We start from the raw sequence: 15,958 nt of genomic DNA on the forward strand, positions 1-15,958 counted from the left end.
ATGATTAGTTAAGGTGGGGAGATGACACTTCCCACAGCTATGGTAGAAAATTTCAGGGCTTCAGAGCGATTTTAAATAGTGGCGTTTAAACACTAGAGGTGATTTCCAACCCGTGTATTTAGAGAGTTCTGAGAAGTCCATTATGAAAGTAATTAATGGAAGTAGCAACTGCTCGAATATCATGAACCTTAGGAACTGAATCTGGGTTGGCCTGTTTAATAAAATACAAAATCTGTTGTCTTATAGCATTCAGTGAAAGAGTACCACCTTTCTCCCTGATAAAAAGAGGACCCGACTTACACTGTGGAGTTCTTAAAAGGTAAGATTTAAGTGTATAAACTGGACATAAAGACTGGTCTTGTGGAAGGGCACCACCTTCCAAGGAGACCATCTGTCTTGTGGGTCTTCATTTTTGGCTAAGAATCTAGGGTCAGGAAAGGAGTGACCTCTCCAGACGGGAGGAAGTTCAAAATCATCACTCTAGTGAGAGCTGATAGCTCTGAGATTCTGGCACTGAAGCCAAGCTAATCAGAAATAAAAAGTCTTCCTCAACAGATCCTGATAAGAGCATTGAAAGTTGTTCATCTCTGATGCTAACTTGAGGACGTCATTGAGAAACCACGTGAATAGAATGTGGGCGTGATACGGGTCTCAGACAGAGCGCATGCTCTGGGGATAGATGAAAAGTAGGAATCTGTAAGGTCAATTTTAAACCATATAGAAATACTTTCTTCAGGGCTGATTTGCTGTGGTAATAGTGGCCGGAGCAAGGCCTTTCTCAAACAGTGACCTAAAGAAGGAAACTCCTAAATTAGTAGTCATGGTTTTGGCTTCAGATGCTTTCAGGAAGGGGAGGCCATTTTTTGACTGCTGAGTCATATTGTCTAAGAGTAGAATCTCTTTTATCTGATTCTAAAAACAGAGTGTTGATGGGTCAATGTTTGCTCCTTTTGGGCTGCAAAATTTATAAAGTCCATAAAACTAGGGTATTCTGAATTCTTGAGGAAGCTGACAGTCTTGGTTTGTACTGTCTGGGTCAGTTTGGGCTTGGGAATCAAGACTCCGCAATCCCAGTTCCTGAAGAAGAGGAACCAATTGCTCTCGGCCAATAGGGGCTACTAGGGCTGGTTGACCTTTGAATGTCCTGAGTTTGTGTAATACTTTCAGCAGTAAATTTATTGGAGGGAAAGATAAATCTTCTCCCAATTGTTCCAATCTACTGTCATTGCCTCCGTGGCATACGCCTGAGGGTCCAGGTTGAGCCACATAACAGGGGAGCTTGAAGTTGCTCTCCGTCGCGAACAGATCCACTTGGGAGACCTGGAACCGGCAAATCCATTTGAATGACTCTCGTCCAGGGACCACTCCGTCTCCAACGGAGTAGCCTGGACAGGGAATCTGCCACCACGCCCGCACCCCGCTAGGTGGGTGGCTGACAGGTGCCAGCTGTGCTTGTTCTGGGCCAGGGAGAAGATAGCAACCATTACCTGGTTTATCGACCTGATTTGGAGCCGCCAGTGTTGATGCAATGAACTACCACGCGCTGTCCAATACCAGCCTGATATGAACCGGCTGGGGCGGATTTTCTTTAGAGTTAGAAAGACCGCCATAGCTTCCAGGGTGTTTATATGGAACTCTGAAACATAGTGGACCACGTCCTTGTACTTTTTGTTTTGGTGAATATCCCCCCAGCCGCTTAGGGAAGCGTCCGCGGTGAACAACTAGTGCCGGAGGGAAACTGGAGTGGAACTGTCTTGGACAGGCCTCTGACTGTGGACCAAGGTCGCAGTCTTGTTTTTAAGATTCGAGGGAACAGAGGAGACCTTGTCTCTGAGCTTGACATTGGCTCGACTCCGCCACACCTGTTTATGTCTTTTAATTTTCGCTTTTAAGAGCAGGTCCGTCACTGAGGCAAATTGAAGAGATCCAAGGACTCTCTTTCTTGGATCGGTGGATGCTGATTGTTTTTGAGAAATTTTCTGGCAGAGATGCTATCTCTTTCCTCTTGGGAGGCGGGAGAGATAACATGTGAGAGGACAGATCCTACTGGAGACCCAGCTACTGAAACCGGGACTCCGGAGTCAGGCGGGACTTCTCTCTGTTCAGTTGAAAACCTAACGACTCCAGGAAGTTGATGACCATGGACGTAGCCTTTGACACTCCAGAACTGTTGGTGCCCAAATTATCCAATCGCTTAGGTACTGCTAGATATCCTCGGGACCGAGTTGCTGAACTACCGTGTCCTCCAGCTTGCGTGAATACCCTGGGTGCAATGTTTAGACCGGAAGGGCATGACCCTGAAGGAGTAGGCTTGATTCCCGAGTCTGAAACCAGGAACTGGAGAAGTTCGGCGCGTAATCGGACGTGATAATAAGCGTCTGAAAGATCGATAGAGGTGGTGACGGCTCCACGCTGAAGTAGAGTCCGTACCTGTGCCACACGTGAAGCATGCGAAATTTGTCGCATTTATGTAGAGATTTAGACGCGCAGATCCAGGATCACTCCTTTGCTGGTTGGAGTCTTTTTGGGAACAGTGAATAACCTGCCTTGAAACTTTAGGTCCCTTTCTTTATTGCTTGTTTGTTGAGCAATTCCACGAATCCTGTAGGATTGATGAGGGGTGGCTGGTAAAACCTGATCAGAGAGGGGGTCTTTGATCCAGCTCCATCCTAGACCTTGGACACAATGCTGTGTGCCTAAGGGCTGAAGGTCCATTGGTCCCTTAACCAATACAGGCGACCACCTACCTGTGTTTCTCAGTGGGAGGAGCTGGTTTGTTCCCTCTACCACGTCCAGGTTTTCCTCTTGGGGTGGTGTTGGATTTGCCTCTATGAGGGGCCCTGCATCTTCCCCTTGCGCTCTATTAAGGCCGTGAAAGCACCCACGGCCCTCATAGGTGGGTTGCATGCTGCTGCTAAGCAACATACGGTGCAGAAGGGAATGGAGCTGGTTGGACCAGCACATATTGTTGGGGGTGAGCTTTGTGGAGAGGCTGTGCCACTGCCGAGACCGGACGGCTTGACTACCGCCCTGATGGTGGGGCCTCTTATGCCTCCTGAAACGTTTGCCTCCTTTCGTCTGAGGCCTAGATTCTGGGGTCTTACACTGTAGGCAGAAATGCCCCAGCGAGCGCGAGACTCTGGTTGGCCTTGTAGCCTCAGACATACACTGGCAACCTTCTTCTGGGAAGAGGTTAGGCCCCCCAGATCGAGCTCTTTACGAGCTTGTTAGGGCTCGGGTGACGAATAGTGGCATCAGCAAAATGAATTTTCTGCATTCCAGTCTGGCCATGATGAAATCGAAAAGGTCAGACTGAAAGCCAGCTAGCAGGACTTAGCCAAGACCTGGAAAAATGGCTCATCTGGCGCAGGAGACGGCAGTGGCTTCAGTAAGGCAGAGACGGAGTTCAATGACCGGGCTAGCTTAGTCCGGGCATCAAACTCCGCCTTTAGCAAAGCTTCGGTAGCTTGGGAGCTGTTCACTGAACTAGGTGAGGAAGCACAAAAAGGGGTCCAACTTCCTAACAGTAAAAGTGGACGGAGCATCCGCTCCAGAAACCTCACCTCCCGGGAACACCAGGGAAGTGGGGTTCTGTTTCGTCAGCTGCAATGTAATGGGTTACCTCGGCACGTCGGTCAGAAAGCCAGAGCGACTTTGTTCAAACAGGGGTGTGTGAGTTGTCTCCTGCTGGCTTAACATGGTGAAGCGTCTTGAAAGGTGCCAACTTTAGATTATCTGCCCCTTTCTTCAGAGAGCGCAGTGGAGAGCTGACTGAGCTTGTCCTTAGACGATCACAGTCTCCCTAGGAACCTTTCAGAACGCACCATGCTTCCTCAACAACTCACGAAGCCTGGGAGGGGGCAAGAGATCGCGGGAAGAACTCTAAGTCTCCAACCGCTTTCGCAAAGGCCAAGACCTTCGACTGTTAATTTCCCATCATGTTGAATGGCCCGGAGGGCGAAACGCCAAGGGTTCCTGACATCAGCGGAGGTCCGCTGTGTCGGGATGACGACGGGGTTCGGGCCGCGGTGGGCGGAGCTTGATGGCCCCGCCAGTATATTGTCATGACTGGCCAACTTTTCAGGAGATCTTTGTGAATTTAGTGTCAATATCCTGTGAATCGTTTGAATAGCTGGTTCGCCAAGGCTCTCTGCCAAAGGCAGGCTGGCGAGGAGGGCTTAGCCTCTTTGCTGCCTCTTACTCAGCGCTTTGCGGAGGAACTAGCCCTTGTCTTCGGAGGCCACAGGTGCTGAGACCTTAGTCGACGGGGGAAAGGCACGCTTTTCTGGAAGACGAGGACTTATAGCCCTTCGCCTTCCATGAAGTCTTCAACTTCAACTTGGGATAGCTGATGGAGCCTCTATCACCCAAGGAGGAAGACTTCACAAAACCTGTAAAAGAAGAAATGAAGAAGCTGGGAGTCAAAAGGGGCCCGCCCAACAACCTCCACCTACCTCGCTACTTACCACCTGGTCCTGTTCAGTGTTCAGGTTCCAGGTCTAAGTCTAAAGCGCGACGCCCTCCGAAACCTCGGGCGTAGGAGAATATCCACTTGGGGTGGCTAATGCATCCCGGATCTGCTGGATGATGGGGTGGCAAGATCTTCTGGCAATCAGGCCGCTCATACTGCGCGGGTAGGAGCAGGTCCTCAACTGAGATTACAGGGCTTCCCCGACACAACGCCCTACCAAACCCAGCCACCCAAGTCCGGAGGGATTCCAAGCTGCAGACTTTTGAGGACTCGCCCGCCTGTAAGAAAACCAGCAATTAGCCAAGAACGAAAGAACAGTCCGAAAACCATGTAAACAATTATTCAATATGAGGAGCGAACGGAGGAAGACTGTCACTCATCGACTCATCCTGACGGTTGCGCGACAAGGCTAGCAAACCTCACAACCATCAGGGTGCCAGACTACAGCAGTCGCCGAGCCGACCGCATAACCAGCGCGGTCCGCACACCACGCGGACCGGGCGGTTGTTGTAGCGAAGCGGTACACCCCGCTCCTCACAGCTAACAGTCTGTGTAAGTGGAAAGTACATGAACCTACCACTCCAAGCAAACTAAAGCCGCAAGGCCGAATTTCGACTACAACCGAACATTCGTGGAGAAGAAATCCCTTTATCGTGAAACTAGCCAATAAGCTCTAAAATACACAGAGTGGAAGGTAAAAAGTTTCCAGACCCCGGAATACCTCGGGAATGAAAGTTATGAGACAACAAGAACTCACCGCAAGGGCTGCCAGTAAAATAACGGCGGAATCCCCCGGTGTAGAAACCAGACTAACGTGAATATAAAATGAGGTGTGTACCCGCTGGATAAACACACTTATCTACATACGATATTCATAAACAATAACATTAAACAAGTGATGGTGTACAAAGGGCAAATTACCCGAGACTGGAGGGATCCGCCCTTTATATATAATTATATGAATCCCCTTTTCCCTTTCTCTTACTCTCCCGCCAGAGAAAACAAGGTGGGCAAGATGTCTGTGACATACATAACATGTCGGAGCAAGTATAATAACCCAAATCCAAGCAACCTGACGGGGAGAAAAAGAAGTGTGTGATAGAGCGCCTGGAACACGCCTGCTTATGAGTAAACGAACCACCAACACCAACACAGCGGGAAGTTAGGACTGTATGGGGAGGGAGCCAATCCCTACCAAATGGGGGGAGTCCCTGAACTTGAGAAACGCCATCTAGCCACACTGCATCGAGAGGCTGGAGAGGGGGAGGGGTGGGGGGGGGTGGAGTAGGGGAGAGTGGTAGGCTTGAAGAAAGAGAACAGGAGACAGGGGAAATATATCACCACTAACTGCACACATACACCACTCCAAGAATAATGAAACTTAGGAGGGCCTACTACTAGGGAGGGAAGCTAATTAGTTTCCTGATGCCCGACTCCTGACTAGGCGAAGCCATTAGGGACCTAACCTAGTATAGGCTAGGAAAAATGGAAGGAGCAAGCGGAGGGAGGAGGAAGCAAACAGGGAGAGAAATTTGTGCCGAACCAACCGGGACCGAGAAGAGGGGCAAGAAGGCTGACTAGCCTAGGAGGAGACACATCTAAAGAACTCTATCTCTCAAAGGAAGGAAGAGAACTAAGGGGCTACTGCCCACCAAAACGACCCTGGAGGAAACAGCAATCAAAACTCCCTCAACCTGATGGATCTCCATGCCAAGGGCAAGGGGATGGAAGCAAAACAAGCCATACTCCACTAACAACCATCACACATAAACATGGAAACAAAAATGTGCTCACAGGTGCGAGTCACCGGGAAGCGGTTAGATCTGAGGCTGCCGCCACCACGAGGAGGTAAACAATGAATAAAATAAAAGAGCACCATCGCTAAGAATAAAACAATTAGCCTAATACAGACTAAGAATAACAAGGAACCCAACCTGAGGGGGACTGGACGGGGCATCACCTCACAAAGGCCGACAGGCCAATAATATGAAATTCAAAAAAAGGGGGCCACCGCAGGGAACCCGCTGTGAGGAGAACCATGGGGGCAAAAATAACATCTATAACGACAAGGAGACAACCCCAACAGAAAAAGAACTGATGGGGTCGCCATGGGGTTTACATGGTTGCATGGAGGGACGCTGTAAGGCCATAATAAGATCTCAATATTTGTGAAAAAGACGAGACCATAACAGCCAAATATAGAACAAACCCCACAATAAGATGGTACTTAACTGAGATGGTAAAGCTGCTCGATGACATGGCGAGCAGATGTAATAACCCAAAAGGCACGAGCACACATAAAAGGAAAAGGTAGCAATCACGTAGTTAGAAAATGGAATGAAAGGTGGCGCTGGTGTCGCCGAGCTACGGGTGTTTGGGTGTAGGCTGTAAATCGTCTCACCGCTTCTTCTGGGGTTTTGATAGGAGAAATCTTTCGAGTAAGACCGTGAAAGTGATCTTTCACCACCCTTCTGTTATACCGACGCCTTCCCTGAAGAAGACGTCTTCGGATCTGGGGTAGTAACCCCAGCTTCTGAAAGTTCTTTTCTCTGGTATATCTAGTATTTTATACCTAGAAATTCGTGCTACAATGAATTTCTCACCGCTGACACGGGACTGACCTCAGAAATAACTTAGTTTAACCAGACCACTGGAGTTGATTAACAGGTCCTAGGCTGGCCCAAGGATTAGACTTATTTTACGTACTAAGAACCATTGGTTACCTAGCAATGGGACCTACAGCTTATTGTGAATCAACCATTATACCGAGAAAATGAATTTCTATCACCAGGAATAAATTCCTCTTATTCTTCATTGGCCAGCCGGAGACTCGAACTCGGGCCTAGCAGTGTGCTAGCTGAGCACTCTACCGACTCGTCCAACGAGGAAGTTTATACTAAACATACATGTTACATATGCATAAAAAATCACTCTCTCTCTCTAACCTCAGAGAGAGAGAGAGAGAGAGAGAGAGAGAGAGAGAGAGAGAGAGAGAGAGAGAGAGAGAGAGAGAGAGAGAGAGAGATAAAATACAACTCACCCTTCTGACTAGTATGCAAAAAGCATCTGAGCTACAAGCTTTGTGACTGCCTATTTCCAACCCTTCCAGCCAATAACACGTCATCATGGAGAGAGAGAGAGAGAGAGAGAGAGAGAGAGAGAGAGAGAGAGAGAGAGAGAGAGAGAGGGGGGGGGGTGTTGCTACAAGTTCTGTGACTGGCTACTTCCAACCCCTCCAGCCAATAGCGTGTTGTCATGGAGCCTTCGTCAAAGCAATAAAAAAACAGTAATACATACATATGTACTGTACGCATGTGATCATTCGATGACGGCTTTGTGAACTTCCTGGAGTTTTTAGTTTTTATGTTAATGATACAGTAATTCATATTTCATTAAAGAACATATACAGTACCAAGAGAGAGAGAGAGAGAGAGAGAGAGAGAGAGAGAGAGAGAGAGAGAGAGAGAGAGAGAGAGAGAGAGAGAGAGAGAGAGAGCACAGAAAAAAGTACATTTTACTTATAATTTGCTGTTTTGCATTAATATTAACCCTTTGTGGACGGGTAACATACATATATGTTTACATATAGCTTTGTGGTGTAGTCCGGGAAACATACATACTCGTATATGTTCAAGATTTTGTGCCAGATAATTTGAACGAATTTTGCTGGAAAAGTGCTGAGATCACTTCCCTGGGCCATAAATGAATCATGGCAACTCTTACCCTAACTCTAATAGCTAGTCTGTGCAGCAGAGAGGGATCAGTTTGCCTTGAGATGTCGTAGGGAATGTTGTCCAAAATTCCCATCCAATGATGTCTCATAAACATTTTACAATAAAGCTGAAAAGGCTAGTAAGAACTCACATTTCCTTTTGCAAAAGAAAAAAATGGGTGGAATGCTTTGAGATGTACATAACTCATTATTAATGAACTCATCATCTAGGAATACATGTATGGTGAAAAGCTGTCAATTCTACAACCCATGAAAATATTCCTTATCCCATCATAAACTCCAACAGAACCCCAAAGTACTAAACAAAATGGCACATATTTCCAATAAATTTTGAGGTTAATGCACAAATTTGGCATCACTCCCTAAATACAAAAATATTAGCTTCACAAGACTAGAGCAAAGTTTAAACAAGATTAATAAAGTATTCTGATATTTCTCCAGGGTGGACCTTTAAAGCTTAATAGCACATCAAGAGGTATTTCTGTTGGAGGTGACATGTTGTATTGCAGACTGTGGGTTAGATCATAGCTATAACTGCAAGATACAAGTAATACAATTATGAGGAAGTGTACACTTTCAGTTAAATTTTCAATTATATTTCGAACCAAAACTACAATATGTAGGCTATATCATATTTTCAGTTCACAAATACTACAACCATACAGACCTGAAATAAAAGTTGGAGGAGAGGTCAATGTTCTGGAATAACCTTACATATTTTGATTCATCATCACTTTGCTTTCGTACAGACTCATGTGGAATGTAGATCATGGTTGTGTCTTCAACCTGAAAAAAATTACAATCAAAACCTACATGAAATCCAGTTTGCCTAATTCACCTACAGAAAAACATTAAAATATGGTTTTTGGACATTATTTAAACAGTTTCTGGATGAGGAGGAGGAGAGTATCTGATTTGAATAATATCTATAAGAATCAGGGGAACACATTCAGTAAAATAATTTATCAAATATAGTAAGTAGACTATATTTGGAAAAGGGCAAGATTAACAAATATATATTACCATATATGGGGACCTGGGTTTAGGACCTGATAATCTTAAGGGCCTCATTGAGCTCATCACCACCCAACACACTATAGTAGTACAAGTGTCATCCTCTACATAAACAAGTGATGCAAGAGGATACACTAGAAGCAGAGACAATAATGGATGTCAGATGGGTGAATTGGTACTACATACAAATGCGCATCCATTATCATCCCCACTATCGTAGCCATAAGGCAACATGTAAAAGTAAGAAAAAGTATCTTTAGTACTGTGAAAATTCCATGATGGCATCCACAAAGAGAAAATTATTATGTAATAAGAAACTACACATTACTTATATTAAACGCAATTCAGATAACACAAAATTTTTATTTTCATACAAAGAAAACTTACTATGCCACAACCCCAAGATCATAGGTCCTTCATAAAATCACAGCAAAGCATCTATAGGTAAAGGTTATCCCATTTTATAAATAAGTACTTACAAAATTAATAATTCTGCAAGCAAATCCTGGTAAAGTTTTTTGAGAAATCTTAATTTGTTCTAAAATTATAGTTAAGATAGCCGATTCATTTTTAGCAGATTCTGAGCCCATGGGATGTTTGTTTGGCTCTGATTGGGGCACTGGACCAGTAAGCAGCCCACCACCGTCTCATCTTCGCATATGAATTTTCAGAGAACCAGCGATGTTTATATATTTCTTTCATTTATCTCACGTTTGGAACAAGATAGAAAAAGTTTTGGTCATACCATAGATTCGGTACATTGTACCACTAAATAAGATTCCTGAAATCAATAAGAGAAAACACAAAGGAATTACAACAGTGCGAAGAGAGAAGCATCCTCATTCTTTTTTTATACCTGCTTTACTTATCATCGGACATTGCATCATTCATGCGATCAAGACAAAATTAAACTTAGGTTTTCAAGACCATGAATTCGACTACCTGAATACCTGGTGCTTTCAGATTTTAGATGTGTGATAAGTGAAGAGAAAATGAAGAATATGTCTTATTAATGTTGCATCCGTTCTGACGCCGTTTGCCAAGACGGTGATGATGGTCTGCGCGAAACTGTGTGTTGTTTTTCAGTTGTTGGGACAGCCGTTAATTAGTGATATGAGAAGTTTGTAGCTTGGCAATATTTGCTGAATTATTGTCATTACATTTTCTGTAATAAATCCAGGAATTTATTATGACTGTCGAACATTCACCAGTATTGTATGGCGTCATGTCTGGACATATCTGATACAAAAAAAAATAATAATCAGTTGGATGCATCTGGAAGTGTTGAGTTCAATTTAGTCTAGAAATCTGCATACATACTGTAGACTACATGATAAATAACAGGCCTACATAATGATGAGTTCATTATTATGGCCGCTCATTTCTCTGGTCAATAACATCAAAATCTTATTTTTCATGTGTTCATTAAATGAACGAAAGTACATTTTTTATTTCTTACCATAACATCAGTTGACGATGCCTAAATTGAAGCCAGCACATCCAGGTGCATCCATCTGATTATTATTTTTTTTTTTTTTGTATCAGAATTGTCCAGACATACGGACATATATGGTATTGGAGCGAAAATGTTCGAGAGTCTTAATGGGAATTCTATGCATTTATTTACAGAAAATGTAATGACAATAATAAAGCAAATATTGCTGAAACTGCAAATGTCTCATATCGCTAATTGGCAACTGTCAACGGCTGAGAGGACCAACACACTGTGGTGCTGATCATCACCACCGTCTTTTGGCAAACTGCATCAAGAAAGGTTGCAACATAATAAGACATATTCTTTTTTCTCTTCACATATCACATGCATCTAAAATCTGAAAGCACCAGAGTATCTAGGGCGAATTTATTGGTATGAAAACACAAGTTTTATTTTATCTTGATCGTACATGAATTTTGCAAAACTGATGATAAGTAAAACGGGTACAAAGAATTAAAATGCTTCTCTCTTCACTTTACTCGTTGTAATTTGTTTTCTCACTGATTTCAGGAAATCATATTTAGTGGCACAACAATAATGAATCCTATGGTATGACCAAAACTTTCCTATGTTATTCTAAACGTGAGATAAATGAAGAAATATATAAACATATCGCTAGTTTTCTGAGCTACATACGTAAAAATGAAAAAGTGAGCGTGTCACCTGCCTCCCGGTACCAGCCAATCAGAGGCTGGCAAACAAACGTCTTGTAGGCCCAAGAATCTACCTTAAGTGAATCGCCTATAATAGATATAGTAACTTTCTTACACACTCACACTTATAAACATGGCTTTTTTTTGGTACACTTTCAATAATGGCTTTCCTCCTGACTTTTGATAGCAATAATTTCAAAGATATTCCCTATCTCCTTAAGAACTTGACAGAGTTAACGTAGCATTTACGAACACTAATACAACAAAACAAGCACTTGTATAGAACTCTCCCAAAAATGCCAAAGAATGGGTATATCAAATCCCTTATGATACATGTAATAATGTTTATATTGGTAAAACTGGAAAATCATTGGGATTGAGAATAGAACAGCTTAAAAATTATAAAAGTTATGGGCAGGAGAACAGGGCAGTTTTCATCCATGCTAGTAAAAACACTCCAGTTTTCATCCATGCTAGTAAAAACAATCAATTGGATTGGTTATAAAGATAGTTTACTCTGTTAATATGTCAGAAAGAAACACGAGTGAATCCAGCTTTAGAAAAGGAAGTTTCTGAAAGAATATGAATACAGTATCAGCCAAGAAATATACATACTTGAGCCACATCATTTAAAGAAATATGTAAAATGTGTACATTCTAAGGAAGGTAGTTCACCTGGGCCTAACTGCAGCAAAGACATGACTACATCTGAATGGGATAAAGATCTGTTTTGCTAATGAACATATGGCTCCTTTTCCCTAATGCATGTGAATATTTTTCCAACTGTCTGTATGTTCATTTGTACTGTTACCCTAACATATATAATGTAAATTTCTACATCAATCATCTTGACATCTTGGAGAACTAAAGAGAAGCCCCGATTTATAGTAAATAAATTGTTGATTGTGATAAAAGGCACAAACGCATTTAAAAAATAATTAGAAATAAGGTGCTCCTTTTAGCATCACTGGAAAAACTAAAATCATGAGACTTCATTTTGAATTCTTGGCATCATTAGGCTCACATGGGACAAATACATGGATAATATATGATTTTGCATTTTAAATATATCTTTTCCTACATTTTATATGATGATATACACATTGTTTCTATAGAATACAGTCCAGTTTTGTTCTTTTGCCAGAATTTTCGAGAGCTACAACAGCATTACCCTCCTTGTCCAGTGCAGTAGTATAGGTAAAACCCACTTTATTGTTACGACATACTGTCTACTTACTTTCATAAAGCAAGCAAAATAAGGAAGGTTCAGCATGAAAAAAAGGCAATCACTTATATGCAACATTCGGACTAGAAAGGAATTACGTATGTGTATTCTAACTGGGTAGGTCATGTATTTTTTAAAATACATTGATGACATAATGACTTTCATCAATTAAGAAAAAGTTGTGAAGGAAAAATCATAACTGAAACTGTCTCCCACCATGACGGTTTCCAGAGCTACAGATTCTGTGATGTCATCCCGAGTTACCGTGGCTGCTCTCCCCGCCCCATACACCAAGTTGTCATCAGCAGTGTCACTTCCATTCCTGGACCTTCTACGTCTGCTGCTCCTGACTTTTGTTCAAGACCTCTTTGATAGTTGAAGGTGTTTTTCTGAAGAAATACAGCTGTACCGGTTTGCTGAAATCGAAGTAGAGACATCGCAGATCTCCTTCTTCCTCATTGTCTGTTCATTCCATCCCTGTCAGACGGAAGAAGAGGGACTTCACAGCTCCTCCCCGCAAGAAGTTTCACAGGCCCTCTTCGGATTCTTGCTCCTCTTCTCCTGCAGCTGATCCTTGTTTATCCAAACATGTCCGTGTCGAACCTGTGTGTCTATCAAGGCAACAATCATGTTTCTTCTGCTTTAGCTGAAGAACAACGTCCAGTTCCTAACTCCCAGTGGCAGCACACGCATCAAGGGAAGTCTCCTCTAAGATCCACAGATTTATGGATCAGACTTCTCCGCAAGAGGGCTCAGCAATCCCATCTTCTACCCATCCTGCCCAAGGAACAAGTGTTTTTGTCAAGGCCATGAAGGAGGATAATAAGACTCCCATTACCCACTTGATGCCGATAATCAAGAATTTGTGACAACCTACGCAGAAATCACTGAACTCATTCATGGGTATAACAATTTAGCTGAAGAGACTGTGGCTACCACTTCAGATTTTACTTTGGGTCTAGAAGCCCTGCTTGAGCCAAAGAAAGAAATGAAGGTATCTTTGGGGTTGTCATGCTTTGATCATGCTGACTTCATTCTCAAAAAGGTGAATTCTCTCATCTCTGAAGGAGACAATTCACTTCGTTCTAGTAAGTCTTTTAAGTTGCTTCCTCCACCACTCCCATGGCATAAACGTTTTTACGTTACCTCTAAGGCTTCATTACAACCTAGACAAGTGGATCCGGACCTGGTTTGTCTAGGCCCAGGCCTATCAATAGACCAGTTTAAGGAAGAGGGCACCTCCTTCACACACTAAGAGTTGGCAACTATGGAGAATACGTACCGCTTCCCACAATGTTTCAGGTGGTTTCATGGCTTGACTTGTGGTAAACAGCAGTGGGCAAAATCTATTCCACTTCCTGGGCAACACTGAGGAGGGTGCTGCCTTCATTAGACTGTTGCAGTCAGGCAGAAAGACTATTTCTTACCTGGCTCATTTAACAGCTAATATGTGGGCCAATTGGTTACTAAAATGGAGAGATTCTGCCCTCTCCAAGGTCTCAAGATATGTTGGCATGGATTCCATCTTAGCTCTGAGAAATAGAGATATCCTAAGCTCCTCATTTCTGTTTCCTAAGGACCAAGTGGACACAGCAGTCAACAGACGGACAGCAGACAAGAATGATTGTCTTGTGCACCAAACCATCTCTAAAACATCTGGTCCTTCTTGTGCTAACATTCCTAAAACCAGACCTCAAATTACTTCGTACACTTCACGTAAAAGACCTCAAAGCACGATGGGCCTTCATAGGGGCAGCCAACCTTTGCTGTCTCCTACTAAGAAAACTCCTCAGCAGTGGTACTTTCAGCTCCATTCTTCCAGACCTGGGAGAGGAGCTAGATGCAGGGCTAGGGGAGGAAGATGATAGAGGGGGTGCCCCTCCCCACTCTCTGCCATCAGGTAGTTCCTCATTGGGCGGGTGGGTTCCGTTCTCAGCTAGCACTCTGCTGGCCCCACGTTCGAATCTTCGACCGGCCAATGAAGAATAAGAGGAATTTATTTCTAGTGATAGACATTCATTTCTCGCTGTAATGTGGTTCGGATTCCACACTAAGCTGTAGGTCCCGTTGCTAGGTAACCAACTGGTTCTTAGCCACGTAAAATAAATCTAATCCTTCAGGCCAGCCCTAGAAGAGCTGTTAATCGGTCTGGTTAAACTGAGGTATACTTTTCTGCCATCAGGTGGGGGGTGCCTGGTGAGCCACTGGGCAACTTGGCAGTAGGATGGAGCGGAAAGCTGGGTGGTAGATATTCTGCAGGTGGGATATCTACTCATTCAAAGTTTTTGTATCGAGTGTTCAAGACTCGTCAGTACCGATCCATTTATGGGGATACACAGGGAATCAAGAGTGTGCCAGGTAGAAATGTCAGAATTAGGCTTTTTTCAAGTCACCCTTTGAACGATACATTCTGGAATCGGTCTTAGCCACTGCCATCATGCAACCAAGTTTTGCAATAGATTCAAGAGGTGCCAATGATTTCTCCAGTCCCTTTGGATCACAGAAACATGGAAGGCATCCCTTTCGAACTCCTTGCGGCTACTGGTGGGGAGTGCAATTAGACTTAAAGATCATTTTATGGTGACTGAGACCCAATTAGACATAAGGATAATTTTACAGTGACTGAAACCTGGGTAGTAGATGTCCTTTGGTAGGATATCAACTTCCCTTCGAGTTCCTACCACTCCTCATTAACCATCCGGTCCATGTACACAAGTTCGTTCCAGCATGTTGAAGTTTCCCTTGCAGGGAAGTTAAAGGTTAACCTGTATGATTACGTTGTGGAAATTGTACAATCTGGTTCACAATTTCTACAACAGTCACTCTCTCATAGAGAAGGTGCTGGGTAATTAGAAATCAGTCATAGATCTTTTCTTCCCTGACCCGTTTCAACAGCCTTGGTTCAAGACAGAAACGACATGCTCTGTACTTGGAACCATCAAGGAGTCAGACTTGATTCCTTTGTTGGTTTTGAAGGACAAGTATTTCTGAATAGTACTTGCCCATCAACCCTTCCGCATGTTCCTATGCTTCATTTCTGGGGAGACTTCGTACCTCTTCAGAGCAGACAGCTTCATGCCTATCTCTGTTGTATGCTTCAGACCTCTCCCCAAGTTTTTCATTTGACTCTTCACCTTCAGAAAAAACACCTTCGACTCTATCAAAGAGGGCTTGAACAAGTGTCGGGAGCAGCACACATAAAAAGTCCAGGAATGGAAGTTGATGGAAGTGACAGCTGATGATGGCACGGTTTATGGTGCAAGGAGAGCAGGTGTGGTAACTCAGGATGACATCACAGATCTGTAGCTCTGGAAACCATCATGGTCAAGACACTGGGACGTGGGAAGACATGAAGTGGGATAGTAGG

At 43.6% G+C, this 15,958-nt stretch overlaps 1 protein-coding gene across 1 annotated transcript in view; it reads right to left on the reverse strand.

Annotated features, from left to right (window-relative positions):
* Window positions 1-15,958, reverse strand: part of FIG4 (polyphosphoinositide phosphatase FIG4) — a 147,008-nt gene that overhangs the window by 88,996 nt on the left and 42,054 nt on the right. Inside the window, 2 exon segments of the mRNA XM_067099669.1 lie at window positions 8,644-8,738; window positions 8,872-9,033. Of these exon segments, the coding sequence (XP_066955770.1) occupies window positions 8,644-8,738; window positions 8,872-9,033 (257 nt within the window).

Source organism: Macrobrachium rosenbergii, chromosome 55 (genome assembly GCF_040412425.1).
Source record: "Macrobrachium rosenbergii isolate ZJJX-2024 chromosome 55, ASM4041242v1, whole genome shotgun sequence".
Classification (NCBI taxonomy): Eukaryota; Metazoa; Arthropoda; class Malacostraca; order Decapoda; family Palaemonidae; genus Macrobrachium; species Macrobrachium rosenbergii.